The 16,105-nt window shown below is 45.4% G+C and overlaps 1 protein-coding gene across 3 annotated transcripts; it reads right to left on the minus strand.

The window, feature by feature from the left end:
* Window positions 1-512: 512 nt before the first annotated feature.
* On the minus strand, window positions 513-15,795 carry si:ch211-132b12.7 (CiPC domain-containing protein). Of its 3 annotated transcripts, none has more exons than XM_029773683.1 (4): window positions 15,630-15,795; window positions 5,249-5,425; window positions 4,436-4,665; window positions 513-1,924 (listed from the first exon to the last, which is right to left on the minus strand). In XM_029773683.1, exons 2-4 carry the CDS (start codon window positions 5,415-5,417, stop codon window positions 671-673), a joined length of 1,653 nt encoding a protein of 550 aa, XP_029629543.1. In that variant the 5' UTR covers window positions 5,418-5,425; window positions 15,630-15,795; the 3' UTR covers window positions 513-670. The 3 variants fall into 3 exon arrangements, with proteins under 3 accessions (XP_029629543.1, XP_029629544.1, XP_029629542.1); XM_029773684.1 differs by lacking the exon at window positions 15,630-15,795 and adding an exon at window positions 6,904-7,203 and having other exon boundaries at window positions 4,463-4,665; XM_029773682.1 differs by lacking the exon at window positions 15,630-15,795 and adding an exon at window positions 6,904-7,203.
* Window positions 15,796-16,105: the final 310 nt, after the last annotated feature.

Here is a 16,105-nt window from a genome sequence, read left to right on the forward strand (position 1 = left end):
GTGAGAACCTCCTTCCCTCAGCCAGGACATTGAAAATGGGTCGTGGATGGGTATTCCAGCATGACAATAACCCCAAACACACGGCCAAGGCAACAAAGGAGTGGCTCAAGAAGAAGCACATTAAGGTCCTGGAGAGGCCTAGACAGTCTCCAGACCTTAATCCCATAGAAAATCTGTGGAGGGAGCTGAAGGATCGAGTTGCCAAACGTCAGCCTCGAAGCCTTAATGACTTGGAGAAGATCTGCAAAGGGGAGTGGGACAAAATCCCTCCTGAGATGTGTGCAAACCTGGTGGCCAACTACAAGAAACGTCTGACCTCTGTGATTGCCAACAAGGGTTTTGCCACCAAGTACTAAGTCATGTTTTGCAGAAGGGTCAAATACTTATTTCCCTCATTAAAATGCAAATCCATTTATAACATTTTTGACATGCATTTTTCTGGATTTTTTTGTTGTTATTCTGTCTCTCACTGTTCAAATAAACCTACCATTAAAATTATAGACTGATCATTTCTTTGTCAGTGGGCAAATGTACAAAATCAGCAGGGGATCAAATACTTTTTTCCCTCACTGCGTTAATGTCTCTGTCGGGGTAACCGTCAGAAACATGTTACTAAACAGACTACATACTTTGGGTTCGTTGGAGCTGAAGTGAAGTGACTGTTAGAGGGTTACAAACTGGCCAGTTGCCCTGCCTTTCCTTGGGCAGGTGCTAGAACACCATGGGTGGAACTGTCAGGGGGCATGATGGTGACTGTCTCAGGGGGTTTGGTACTGGCCTGCCCCGAGCGAGAGCGGGACGTGGTGATGCTGACTGGAGAATGCTGTGACAGGGAAACAGCGCAGTACTGTGGGAGCAGATCTGACATGGGGGCCAGGAGGGGCGAGGCTGGGGCCAGGGCCTCCACCCCATTGTGGGCATGAGTGGCAATATTACAGCCAACTGAATCCCTCTTGAAACTGGTGTTCCCTCCCACTCCTGGCTCTGGACTATAACTGTTGTGATCCTCTTCACTCCCCAGGTTCTTGAGGCTGGGGTAGCAGCCTGACTGAGCCATAGCCTGGTGTATCCTCTCCCAGCCCGCGTTGGCTGTGTTGGCATTGGGGTCGTTATTATCAGGGTCATTGTTATAGGGGTTGTTGCGGTGGTTGGCGGCCTGATACAGCAGCTGTGTGTGCTGGCGGAGCTGGGCGATGTCTCGGTCTGTGGCGTTGCTCTGGCGGAGGAGGTCCTGGGTGCGCAGCGTGATGTCAAGCAGGCCTGACTGGCTTAGGATGCCCACTGTGTTCAGGAAGCGCCTGTCGCGAGCCGCACTTAACAGGGACAGGCCTGGACCGTGCCTGCGGGGCCACCTGCTGGCCGAGGGGGGAGAGGAGCCACCGGAGTAGGAGGAGGCGGTGGTGGTGTCGGAGCTGGACATAGAGCAGGAGACAAAGCTGGAAAGTGTGGAGGGAGAGCGAGGGCTGGGGGAGTGGGATGAGGCAGGGCTCCTCCAGTGGGACAGGCTTCTATTGGGGTCTGGCTGCTTGCGGATATGTTTTCTGGATGGTGTCAGTAAGTGAGTAGTAGTGGACACCTCATCCCTCTTGTCCTCTGTACACATCCTCTTGTCCTGACTCTGGTCCTCCCTGCCAGTCCCCTTACCATGGGGGTCCACTGGGGTATTGTCTGATGGCTTCTTACTGGGATGGGGGGCGATACGAGGGTAGGACTTAAGAATGGGCAGGTAGGTTCTGCTTTTTGTTTTCATAGCTGTGCTGTCAGATCTCCAGGACTGTGTTCTGTTGGGCTTTGGGGATGCGGGTGAGGCCGAGGCTTCACTGGGCTGCTGGACCAGGATCACATGACAGGGGCCAGAGTCATTGGGACTTCCTCCTCTGTTCTCCCAGTTTAGCTGGTTCTGGAGGTGATGGTCTGAGTCATTCTGGGAGGGGGGGGGGGGGGAGGGGGGGGGGGGGGTAATTAAAGCCAAAAAGAAAGGAAAGATGAAGGGAAGATGAGAGAAAGAGAGGCAACTCTGTGTTAACACAAACTGTAAAGAAAAGGGCAACTTATTTGAGCGGACTTGCTGTAAGAGGATTGTGAACAAGGATGAGTCTGGTGTCATCAAATACATCCCTAAAACCATTTGGTCATTCTGACCTGGTTCACAGTGACATTTATCAGACATCTCATTTCCAGATGCTTTCTTCCTCACACTCTGTCCCCATCACCTCCTCTTCCTCCTCCACCTGTAACCCCCTCTTCCACCTCCACCTGTCCCTATCACCTCCTCTTCCTCCCGTCCCTGTCACCTCTTCTACCTTTCCCTGTCACCTTCTCTTCCTACTCCACCTGTCACCTCTTCCTCCTCAACCTGTACCTGTCCACTCCTCTTCCTCAACCTGTACCTGTCCACTCCTCTTCCTCAACCTGTACACTCCTCTTCCTCAACCTGTACCTGTCCACTCCTCTTCCTCCACCTCCTGTCAACTCCTCTTCCTCCTTCTCCTGTCAACTCCTCTTCTTCCTCCTCCTCCTCCTGTCAACTCCTCTTCCTGTACCGGTTTACTCCTCCTCATCTACCGGTCCCCTCCTCTTCCTCCTCCACCTGTCCCCGACACCTCAACCACCTGTCCCCGACACCTCAACCACCTGTACCCGACACCTCAACCACCTGTACCTGTAACCTCCTCTTCTACTTGTCACCTCCTCTTCCTCCTCCACCTGTCCCTGTCACCTCCTCCACCTGTACCTGACACCTCCACCTGTAACCTCCTCTTCCACTTGTCACCTCCTCCATCTGTCACCTCATCTTCCTGTCACCTCCTCATACACCTGTCCCTGTCACCCCCTCTCCTCTTCCTCCTCCACATGTCCCTGTCACCTCCTCCATCTATCTACTCCTCCTCATCATCTACCTGTCCCCTCCACTTCCTCATACCTGTCCCTATCACCTTGTCTTCCTCCCCCACCTATCCTTGTCACTTCCTCTTCCACCTGTCACCACCTCTTCCTCCTTCACCTGTCCCCTCTTGCTCCTCCTCCTCTGCCTGTCCCCTCTTCCTCCTCCTCCTCCGCCTGTCCCCTCTTCCTCCTCCGCCTGTCCCCTCCTCTGCCTGTCCCCTCCTCTTTCTCCTCCGCCTGTCCCCTCCTCTGCCTGTCCCCTCCTCCTCCGCCTGTCCCCCCACCTCCTCCTCCTTCTCCGCCTGTCCCCTCCTCTTCCTCCTCCGCCTGTCCCCTCCTCTTCCTCCTCCGCCTGTCCCCTCCTCTTCCTCCTCCGCCTGTCCCCTCCTCTTCCTCCTCCGCCTGTCCCCTCCTCTTCCTCCTCCGCCTGTCCCCTCCTCTTCCTCCTCCGCCTGTCCCCTCCTCTTCCTCTTCCGCCTGTCCCCTCCTCTTCCTCTTCCTCCTCCGCCTGTCCCCTCCTCTTCCTCCTGTCCTCTTCCTCTTCCGCCTGTCCCCTCCTCTTCCTCCTGTCCCCTCCTCTTCCTCCTGTCCCCTCCTCTTCCTCTTCCTCCTCCGCCTGTCCCCTCCTCTTCCTCTTCCTCCTCCGCCTGTCCCCTCCTCTTCCTCTTCCTCCTCCGCCTGTCCCCTCCTCTGCCTGTCCCCTCCTCCTCCGCCTGTCCCCCCACCTCCTCCTCCTTCTCCGCCTGTCCCCTCCTCTTCCTCCTCCGCCTGTCCCCTCCTCTTCCTCCTCCGCCTGTCCCCTCCTCTTCCTCCTCCGCCTGTCCCCTCCTCTTCCTCCTCCGCCTGTCCCCTCCTCTTCCTCTTCCGCCTGTCCCCTCCTCTTCCTCTTCCTCCTCCACCTGTGCCCTCCTCTTCCTCTTCCACCTGTGCCCTCCTCTTCCTCTTCCGCCTGTCCCCTCCTCTTCCTCCTGTCCTCTTCCTCTTCCGCCTGTCCCCTCCTCTTCCTCCTGTCCCCTCCTCTTCCTCCTCCTCCTGTCCCCTCCTCTTCCTCCTCCTCCTGTCCCCTCCTCTTCCTCTTCCTCCTCCGCCTGTCCCCTCCTCTTCCTCCTCCGCCTGTCCCCTCCTCTTCCTCCTCCGCCTGTCCCTCCTCTTCCTCCTCCGCCTGTCCCCTCCTCTTCCTCCTCCGCCTGTCCCCTCCTCTTCCGCCTGTCCCCTCCTCTTCCTCCTCCGCCTGTCCCCTCCTCTTCCTCCGCCTGTCCCCTCTTCCTCCTCCGCCTGTCCCCTCTTCCTCCTCCGCCTGTCCCCTCTTCCTCCTCCGCCTGTCCCCTCTTCCTCCTCCGCCTGTCCCCTCTATTTCTGTATCTATTTCTCCTTTTTATTTGTTACTCTGTTTAGTTTTGCTGTCCTATGATTGGCCACCTCCTGCCATGTCTTTCTTCACAGTTTCATGCTCTAGTCCTGCCACCTCTTCAATGCTTTTCAATTAGGAACATTTTTTAATTGGAAAATTTGGTTTACTTTCTCAATTGACTACTGAAATGGAACTGACCTCAAGCCTGCCTCCCACCTCTTTCACCTGTTTGAGCACCACGTTCTTGATGATGAAGATGGGGGTGAGGTCAGGGCTTCCGGAGCTGGGGACCAGGATGTGATTCCCCTGGAGAGGGGCCTGCTCGGGCTTGACCTGGCTCTGAAGACCCTCCCTTCCCCTGGGCTCTAACACGCTGCTGCCCTGGTCCTCTCTATCCGCATGGAGCCAGTCTGTGCAGCTGTTGTTGTCTGGAGGAGAGGAAGAAGGGGGGGAGAGAGAGAAGCAAGTTAAAGGAAGAGATGAGTGTAAAGAATTGAAGAAATACAAACGGATTGAAGGGGAATACAAGGGGGGATGGGAGCTGTCCTCACAAGAAATGTGACACACAATTCTTTTTATACCGTTTCCCGCTGGTTACTGAGTGAGTCATCTGTACCTGTGAGGTCATACTCACACGTCATCAAGGACAGTAATCTAGTACTCCTCATGAAGGAATTCATGGAATTCTATCAGCAATACTACTGAGTAGAGGGCCAGTGAGCATGTAGACTACACGTGTGTCCTTCTCTATCTAGGAATACAACACCTCAGACTGATTGGTTGCACATCACATACTTGTCATACTGGAGTCAGTAATTCATCCTATTGGAAGCTGTGACTTGCACTGCCTGGCCTGGGTAACACTGTGTGACCATATGTGTCATGACTCATGAGGGTCACACAGTCTGGCAGTGTGAGAGTTTACAGGAAACACATTGAGTGAGAAAGAGCGAGGGGGTGGGTGAGTGACACGTTTTGGGGCGAGTGAGTGTCCGGAACGTTCTCCCTCACCCGAATATCCAGAATCTTTTTCAGAGCCGCAGCGAGAGCCTCTTCTGTTTGACTCTGTGTCTGCAGTACTCCTTGAGGCCAGCAGGGTGGCAGCGTTGCTCCTGTCCTCGGCATTCTTACTGGATGCACGTGGCTCTCGCCCACTTAGACAAGCCTGTTCCAGAGGCATACTGCGTCCTGGTGGAGAAACAAATACACCACTGAGTAACATTTCCCTGGAATATGTTTTAAAATGCATCAGCCTATGGTACTTCAAAAAGCTACTGTCATAAAAATAGAAACACCTTGGCTCCAAGTTGCAGAAAAAAATCAAAAACTCCTCACTGAATATTGTTAGGTGTTGAAATGACATTATGCTGCTGGATACATAATCTCTGATTTAGCTCCTCCTCCTTAGTCACTTCTCCCTCCACAGCCCATTCCCTTTGCCTGGCTCCTCCTCTTCACTCCTAGATACATCAGGATCCCGTGTGTGTGGACTACGTGCGTGTCGGGAGAATAGGGGGGGTGCTATGTGTGTGTGTTTGGTAATATCACATCCACCCACGAATTAAACATCACCATGACAAAATACACCGTTTTTGCATGTGTTGACCAGGCATGATGGGAGATGTTAAATCATGGTGGTTACCATGGATATGATCATGAGAGCTTCAGAAGTGATTTAGCACATTCATGTGTGTGGGATTAGTCTTTAGAGCAATATACTGTATGCGGATGCAAATGTGGTTCTTTATGTAACACTGTGTCACCCTATAGGTCAACCCTGGTCTGACAGACATGTTTACACAATTTGATATTTCCTCCCTCCATCTCTCTTTCCCCAAAGCTCTCAATTTTCTCTGTTTGAGTGACACTATCTTATGTCCAGGATAAGAGAGATAGAAAAAAAGTCCCACCATGAGTCTGACCCGATCGACCCCATCCTTTCTGTTCTGACCATTAAACTACCCACACTGTCAGCTGAATTTCAACTGTCGCGGAAAACCCATTTATCTCGTGGAGAAGAGCTTTACGTCAGTCATGGGACTTGTAAGCAAAAATATAGGTTTAAAATCGATGTAATAAACAATAGCTTACAAAATGAAAAATATTTGCACCTCAAGCTTTTTAGAGGGGCACAAAGTAACGTTGTGCGACTATATAGCCCCCTGAGAAATGACACTTTCTTGTACATGATGATACCCAATGGCAGGTTTATGACGTTCCGACTAAGCAATTGTTTCTAGGTAACTTTCTGTGGTGTTATTTTGTAAACAAAGGGCCACTAGGACAAACGTGTACGATGTGTATCCAACGTGCGCTGTCACAACTGGCGGCTCCTCCCCTTTCCCTTATGTAACATCACAACTTCTGCAGAGCAGACAAACTTGCTCTATTGCTTTGCACATTAACAAACGCGATATACAAAACGCACGAAATAAGTCAGAAATAATTAGGCCTAATAAATAAATCAAAGACCATGACAACTATATTTGCCAAATGTTTAAATACTTGCTTAAGCATGGTCAGCAGGTTTAAATCAGGTCAAAAAGTCCACATATAAAGCAACTGTGGTCAAGTGCACCCTTCACATTAAATTATTGTTTCAAACGTCTCAGTCTCAAAGTGTATTTAAAAAAAAAAAAAAAAAAAAAAAATCACCAACAGCTTACCTCCAATATCAATTTAGACTCTTTGCCACTGGTGGTTCACTTCACTTGCACAGCGCTCCGTATTGTTGACTAGAGCACCTAATTTCTAGCTCTATTTTTCAACGTTTCACTTATGTCATGTCATCTATGCGTGTCTATCGCTGCGTTCCTATTATAGCTATCTCATTCAATGTATAAACTAGCTAACGGGATGTGAAGACTACCTGTAGCCTAACGGTTAGATCCTATAAAACGAGTCCCAGTTCCAGAATTGACAATCGGTACCCAACCTGAAAATGGCCCCGCCTCCTAGACCTCCCTGCGGGTTTCCACTAGTTACCACAGCCACAAAGTCAAATTGGCTATAGGCCTATTGTAAACATTTATGGGGAAAAAAATCGTCATTTACATTTTATCGTAATTTCAATTTAAGTATAAGGGTAGGAGTATGGTTTAGGTTAAAGATAGGTTTATAATCGAATTTTAAGATGCATTGAATAAATATTCAGGGTTTATGACTTTGTGGCTGACTAGTGACGACCCTTCCCTTGCTAGAATGACAAACTGTTTCCGTCGATATTAAGAGATCGGGGCGGAAGGGCCGCGCACAAGCAATCTGGGAGGATGTAACATAATAAAGACTACTTCGTTTTCTGAGCACGTGTAGGGGTGGGGACCGCATGAGTTTTGCGCTGATGTGACTGCATGAGAACGTCAGGATTTGATTATTAACAGAGGTGTGACTACAGTGATGAGGTTTGGACAGAATATCATAGGGATAGAGATCCTATTTAATTACCTAATTATATGGGGACAAAGCTCTACCTATTCTGTCATTTCTATACCATTTTTTTGGGGGTTACTGGACTTGTATTGCTATACCCTAGGCTACACTAAATTAACAGCCTTTGCCAACTCGACTAATGAGAAAGAACGACAGGGAAGCATGGTGCGATTTAAAAATAGATACATGTAAAAAGAGATACATACATGGTGTGATTTAAAAATAGATACATGTAAAAATAGATACATACATGGTGTGATTTAAAAATAGATACATGCATACGTGTTTTTCCTTCCCTACAGGGTGAATTATAAATGCTACATTGTTGCTTCATTTCACGTGTCTCTCAGTCGTGAAATGTGCCATAGTTCATCAGTCAGCTGGTCCAGCACACATCCACATGGCTCTCGTACGGCAGAATATGACGTATGGAACGCTTCTCAGCCAATGACTGCCACGGGTCTGCTCGAGCACGTGAGCAGAGCCTAAGAAGGCGGGGTTAGGCAAACGAGCGCATGCTGCTAGCAGACAGAGCAAGACTGGACAAACCCGAACAAGTGGTGCAGCACACTTCCACATGCGGTAGCCGTGCGTGGGTAAAGTCACCGCAGAAGACAAGCGGAACTTTAGCGCTGTTAAAGCAAATTGTCTTGCTATTCTTTGCATGTTTCCATTATATGTATTCATGTGATATGAGTGACTCAAATATTACAACAAAATCTATGAGCTAATAAACCTAGCTGAAAAAACAGCTGACATGAGCTAGTTGATCTGGACATTTCTGACAAGTTACAAATAGCTACATTTGGGACCAGCTGAGCCATCACACCATGTAAAGGAACAACTTTTTCTTTTTTTCTTCATAAAATACGATTGGATTTATGTCAACTCCATTACAATTATTGTCCAACAAGTGTTAAGGCCTTTATTTAATTCTAACATTAGATTATTCAAATTTGTCATACAAATCTCCAAACATTTTGGTTTTATAGCACTATTAAATGCCACAGGACTAATTTCGTTAGAATTTTGTCATGTTTTTCCTAGATTTACAACATAAAACATTTATAAAGCAAACATCCCTTAAGTCTAGCACAGCAAAGACGTCAATTGTTTAAGCAGATGTTGCACAACAGTGACGACCATATTTCTTCAAATATAAATTGATATTCAAGACACTTTTGCCCTCGAAAATAACAATTTTGTACAAACATTGGTAAAATATGGACAATTATTAATTTGAAAATCTCAAACAAAAACAACTATTCTCAGATCTTTCAGCACTGACGCGGTTGACGTCAGGCAAAAATCTGTCGGAGTTGACAAAACATGAATTTTATTATGTGGGAACCCTAGACTCACTCCAATTTGCATACCACCCCAACAGATCTACAGATGATGCAATCTCTATTGCACTCCACACTGCCCTTTCCCACCTGGACAAAAATAATACCTATGTGGGAATGCTATGCATTGACTGCAGCTCAGCGTTCAACACCATAGTGCCCTCAAAGCTCATCAAAAAGCTAAGGACCCTGGGACTAAACAACTCCCTCTGCAACTGGATCCTGGACTTCCTGACAAGGCCGCCCACAGGTGGTAAGGGTAGGTAATAACACATCCGCCACGCTGATCCTCAACACAGCGGCCCCTCAGGGGTGCATGCTCAGTCCCCTCCTGTATTCACTGTTCACTCATGACTTCACAGCCAGGCACAACTCCAACACCATCATTAAGCTTGCAAATGACACAACAGTGGTAGGCCTGATCACCGACAACTAGGAGACAGCCTATAGGGAGGAGGACAGAGACCTGGCCGTATGGTGCCAGTACAACAACCTCTCCCTCAACGTGATCAAAAGAAAGGAGGTGTTGTGGACTACAGGAAAAAGAGGGCCGAGCACACCCCCATTCTCATTGACGAGGCTGCAGTGGAGCAGATTGAGAGCTTCACGTTCCTTGGTGTCCACATCACCAACCAATATGGTCCAAGCACACCAAGACAGTCGTGAAGAAGGCACGACAAAACCTATTCCCCAGTAGACTGAAAAGATTTGGCATGGGTCCTCAGATCCTCAAAAGCTTCTACAGCTGCACCATTGAGAGCATTCTGACTGGTTGCATCACTGCCTGGTATGGCAACTGCTTGGCCTCCGACCACAAGGCACTACAGAGTGTAGTGTGAACGGCCCAGTACATCACTGGGGCCAAGCTTCCTGCCACCCAGGATCTCTATACCAGGCGGTGTCAGAGGAAGGCCATAAAAATTGTCAAAGACTCCAGCCACCCTAGTCATAGACTGTACTCTCTGCTACCGCAAGGCAAGCGGTACCGGAGTGCCAAGTCTAGGTCCAAGAGGCTTCTAAACAGCTTCTACCCTCAAGTCATAAGACTCCTTGGGGTAGAAGCGGTTTCTAAAAAAATGGCTACCCAGACTATTTGCAATGCCCCCCCCCTTTACACCGCTGCTACTCTGTTGTTATCATCTATGCATAGTCACTTTAATAAATCTACCTACAGTTGAAGTCGGAAGTTTACATACACCTGGGCAGACAAGTAGAGGGTCTCCTCTGAGAAATGGAACACCTCCTGTAAAGGGAAGGAAGAAGAGATGATGGGGAGGAGACAAAGGCCTGAATTCTCCCACATACATTTTATCTTAGGTAAGCTGAAGGGCACCTGCTTCAAAACTGCTTCATTTTTGAGGGTCAACCTGCTTTCCTAAATTTGAGTAGTAGCAAGTTGAGTACATTTTAGCCAGGAAATGTTAAATAAATAGTAGAGGGACACGAGGGGAACTCACATTGACTTGGATGAGCCAGTCGACCAGGATGGTGCGGGTGGTGTATGTGAAAGGTCTGGGTAGGTCTGAATTGGAGAAGGTGAACCACAACTGACTTCTCTGGAAAAGGCGGCAGGGTCAATGAATGAGGTACAGCAAACTAACCAAATGGCTTCACGAGCTAGTTTTCCATCCAATTGGCGACAGTTTTTCATGCAAATATGCAAACATTTTCCACCCAGTGGCGTTTCCACCTAACTGACTTGTTCCAGATAAAAATCAGTGAGTGATGACGTAGAGCACACAAAATATACTTAAGCTGAAGTTGTCATGTAAATAAAAAGCTGAAGTTGAATGTGTTTCAGTCGCATTTCCAACTCTACCGATAGACTGTAAACTCTCCTTCCAGACTCACATCAAACATCTCCAATCCAAAGTTAAATCTAGAATTGGCTTCCTATTTCGTAACAAAGCATTTTTCACTCATGCTGCCAAACATACCCTCGTAAAACTGACCATGCTACCGATCCTGGACTTCGGCAATGTAATTTACAAAATAGCCTCCAATACCCTACTCAATAAATTGGATGCAGTCTATCACAGTGCCATCCGTTTTGTCACCAAAGCCCAATATACTACCCACCACTGCGACCTGTATGCTCTCGTTGGCTGGCCCTCGCTTCATACTCGCCGCCAAACCCACTGGCTCCAGATCATCTACAAGACCCTGCTAGGTAAAGTTCCCCCTTATCTCAGCTCGCTGGTCACCATAGCAGCACCCACCGGTAGCACGCGCTCCAGCAGGTATATCTCTCTGGTCACCCCCAAAGCCAATTCTTCCTTCAGCCGCCTCTCCTTCCAGTTCTCTGCTGCCAATGACTGGAACGAACTACAAAAATCTCTGAAACTGGAAACACTTATCTCCCTCACTAGCTTTAAGCACCAGCTGTCAGAGCAGCTCACAGATTACTGCACCTGTACATAGCCCATCTATAATTTAGCCCAAACTACCTCTTCCCCTACTGTATTTATTTATTTTGCTCCTTTGCACCCCATTATTTCTATTTCTACTTTGCACTTTCTTCCACTGCAAATCTACTATTCCAGTGTTTTACTTGCTCTATTTGTCACGGCTGTTCGAAGGAGCGGACCAAAATGCAGCATGTTCGTAGTTCCACATATTTATTAAAAGTGAAACTGAATGCAACACACTGAAATACTTGAATATACAACAAACCGTGACACAGAGAGGACAACACACTACTCAAAAGATAACCCACAAACAGGAAGCGAAAAACCCCTACTTAAATATGATCTCTAATCAGAGGCAATGAGGATCAGCTGCCTCCAATTAGAGATCAATCCCAACATAGAAATAGAAAAACTAGAACAACCCAAAACACCCCCTGCCCTACTATAGAAAATGACATCTTACTATGGTCAGGAAGTGACAATATTGTATTTACTTCGCCACCATGGCCTTTTTTGCCTTTACCTCCCTTATCTCACCACATTTGCTCACTTTGTATATAGACTTATTTTTCTACTATATTATTGACTGTATGTTTGTTTTACTCCATGTGTAACTCTGTGTTGTTGTATGTTGTCAAACTGCTTTGCTTTATCTTGGCCAGGTTGCAATTGTAAATGAGAACTTGTTCTCAACTTGCCTACCTGGTTAAATAAAGGTGAAATAAATATAAATGTGTTAACAAGACAATATTGTTAATCAACCAGGTTGTCACCGAAATAAGTATAATAGCCTTACTTTGTTTATTTATTTTTTTATTAATACCAATACTGTTTTCTATGGTTGTTTTTGATTAATTATTTGGGATACAGGTGCACTTGTAGTCAGAAAGGCCCTTATCTTGTGAAGGCAACATTATTTTATTCATAACGCATTTATTATTTTGTGGAGCCTACATTACACAAGGATCCACTTTTTCTTAAACATTACACCATTTTTCATAATGCATTTTATACAAGGCTGTGTCGAATTTTATGAGGGTTGCCAGATTATTAGAGAAGGAAAAAAAATGTTATATATATATATATATATATATTGTTGTGGAATCAATGAAGGTATTTGGGGAATGGGGATACATTTTTATGACTGAGTGTATTATAATTTCCAAACACTTATACACACACACACACACACACACACACGTATGAATTACTTTTTATCAAATATTTGTATCTAGTTGTATGTATTCATTATCTTTAACTGGTTAAATATTTGTAGTTTGCATGTTTCAATAATGATTAACATGCTTAAATAGTCGTAAATCCCTGCCTGATTTAGCTTTTGGTATACAGTGCCTTGCGAAAGTATTCGGCCCCCTTGAACTTTGACCTTTTGCCACATTTCAGGCTTCAAACATAAAGATATTACATTTACATCATTTAGCAGACGCTCTTATCCAGAGCGACTTACAGTAGTGAATGCATACATTTCATACAATTTCATAAAAAAAGTTCTGTGCTGGCCCCCCGTGGGAATCGAACCCACAACCCTGGCGTTGCAAACACCATGCTCAACCAACTGAGCACGGCCAATTTTTCAGTTTTTTATTTGTTAAAAAAAGTTTGAAATATCCAATAAATTTCGTTCCACTTCATAATTGTGTCCCACTTGTTGATTCTTCACAAAAAATTACAGTTTTATATCTTTATGTTTGAAGCCTGAAATGTGGCAAAAGGTCGAAAGTTCAAGGGGGCCGAATACTTTCGCAAGGCACTGTATTTGGCATTTTTACACACATTCTGTATTTCCACTGAAGAAAGCAATAATTAAATCAACACACTACTGTAAATAAATGGACACTACATGTTATAAAGACGAAAATTGCTCTCCGTAAATAAATGGTCAGAAATGCTCAGTCTGAAGCCATTCTGCTATAATAAAAATGACAAGTTATATCAGCTTAATTTAAAAAAAAATTATTTACAATCTACAGGGTTATAATATGTTGGGAATAGTGGTGTAGGAGTTGGAAATTGATTCAATACCCTAACCCTAAGCTATGTTCAAAGTCAGCAGCAATACAAGTGATATAACCCCTAACTTGAGTTCAGTCTTTGCCAATGAGAACCAAGAGGGGCCTAACTTTGTCCTTCATGACTGGGAAAGGCCTTGATTCTAGGCCATAGGAAATCCTACATCCATCTCATTAGATCTGAACAGGATGGATCAACAGTGATTCATATTACTGGTTTTCATCCTAAAACAAGGATAGTTGTGTTCTGCTGCATAACACACTTTGTCTACCCATATGATGTGGATCATTGTCAGGTTATCTGATATACAAGCTTCAGTAGCAGAACGCCATGGTTGTAATAACACTAAAAAAAAGGTTGATTTCTTCTGAATAACTGGTCAGGGCAGAGCACTTTCCATTCAGCTTCAGGCAACTTGGATGTATACCTGTAGTGACTACTTCCATCCATCACACCCATTGTTGCTTATCCATTGTTCACTAGATATATGAATGTAATTACACCCAACACAATGTTGAAAAACACAATGCTTCCCACCACTAGATCACAGAACTAGACGTGAGCTGACCCCAACGCTGCCACCAATGTAGCAGAAGAAACTGAAATCTGCAAGAGGGACTCTAACCAGGGCTCATATGTGGCATAGTGAGCTGCAACAGAGACTCTAACCAGGGCTCATATGTGGTAAAGTGAACTCTAATGGCCGTTGTCACGAAAGCCTAGTATTCCTCTGGGCAGAGGCAGTAGACCTACAATGCTGGCATATGCCTTGTTACAATAGCCTAAGTATATAACATGATTCACATGACCATAATAATCATCATGAAACGGTTTTGGGAGTGCCATAAGTGTAAGCCAACATAATTCATTATTTTACATGAACCTGTTTAACAGTATTGATATAGCTTAATTGATCATAGTCCAGCCTTGTTATAGTTGCAATTTTTTTTTCAGGTCTTCTGTTTCCCTACATTTATTGTTGAATTCATTTCCCATCATGAACATGTATCCCCATTCCCCAATCAAATACATTCATCAATACCCCCAAAATTGAAATAACACAAATAGACGTTTTTACTCCAATATGGCAACCCTCATAAAATCCAACATAGCATCAGCATCCCAAACTATTAAGTGAAAACAAGCATAGAAAACAGCATTGGCATTAATCAAAAATCAAATGAATGTGGGACACAAAAAGGCAGTGTCGAACACTGCACAAAATGCATTGCTCCAATAACTTCCCAAAAATGGTTCCAAAGTTTGCCCCCCAAAAATGTATTTTCCTATGAATCCAGTCGCACAAAAAAAAGCCTTTTCCTATGAATTTTCACACGAAACAAGCGGCACAAAAACACAATCTGCTGAAATACTTTTTGTAGATATTCGCTCGAATTGAGTGTGAGATTGTGTTGGATGACCATGTGCAGGTTCGAAGGGTTTTTGGATGTTGATTAGTGATTGCCCAATTTAGTTCAGATTATTTGTTTGCATTATGTGACATAGAGGCCAACGCAGCTTCATAAACTGATTATTCGATTGTGTGGTTTGAATACCGCGAAAAGACAATAGGGGCATTAAAGGGGTATTAGCCTACATTGGGTGAACACTTTTCATTACAGCATTATCTGTAGTAATTCTTCCAAAATGTAAGTGGTTAGCGTATATATAGCTGTTTATAACATGTTCTGGTGGAATGGCTTGTCCTGCACTTGGTAAAAACCTAGAGTGCATTGAGGTGATGTTGAAAAAATATATTGGTCATTTTCTTAACATAGCAATGTGAAAGCAAAGGACTCAGGCCCCCAAAAAGTTGATGGGAACTGGAAAAAAAGAGTTGAGTCCTCATTCAAAGGCAAGGGTAGTACATAAACAGCCTTATTCTTTTTACCCCGGAGTTCACTTTAAGAGGACTATATGTGAAAACACCCTTAACAAAACTCCCCCGTACAGAAGATGCCTTCGTGTAATGGAACTGAGCGTCATGATCAAGGGCTACACATTTTCTATGAAACCAGTCCCAACCCCAGAAAGTTCATATTCCATTTTTTTACTTGGAAAGGGATAAACAAACACGCAGCTGTGGGTCACCTGCGCTGCCCGTATTTAAATGTTTGGACACTTTATGGGACGTTGAATATACTAAACTTTATGCATCCATTTAAACTTTGAACTCACCTTCTTGTGTAAATCCAGCAGTGGCATGGAATCGCAGAATACGGTCTTGGCCATGATGCTTCGAACCGGAGACTTGAAACGACGAGGGACGGCGGATGAGAAACGAGAGATAAAAACAGTCAACATTATCTTAGGGTCCGCTAATAAACACACGTGATTAACTAATTGGTGGTGGGGACGTAGATATCATTACTTGCATGTGCGTGACTGATGCCTGATCAGTTCACAGCCTTATATATTCAGTATGAATTTGGCTGATGAGGAATAAGGTTGGTCAATTAGGTGTTTGGTAAACTGGGCAGAGTCAATTAGCCTACATCAATCAACTTGAAATTCAAAACTTTTACAATACCATGCTTGCTTTATTGGTCTATTTGCATGGAAATTGTTACTTTTTTGCTGTCATTGTACCCAAATAGACAGACAACATACACATCACAGGCTGGGAGCAGGGGAGAGCAGTGTCCCTAGAGAAA

This window comes from Salmo trutta, chromosome 13, assembly GCF_901001165.1.
Source record: "Salmo trutta chromosome 13, fSalTru1.1, whole genome shotgun sequence".
NCBI lineage: Eukaryota > Metazoa > Chordata > Actinopteri > Salmoniformes > Salmonidae > Salmo > Salmo trutta.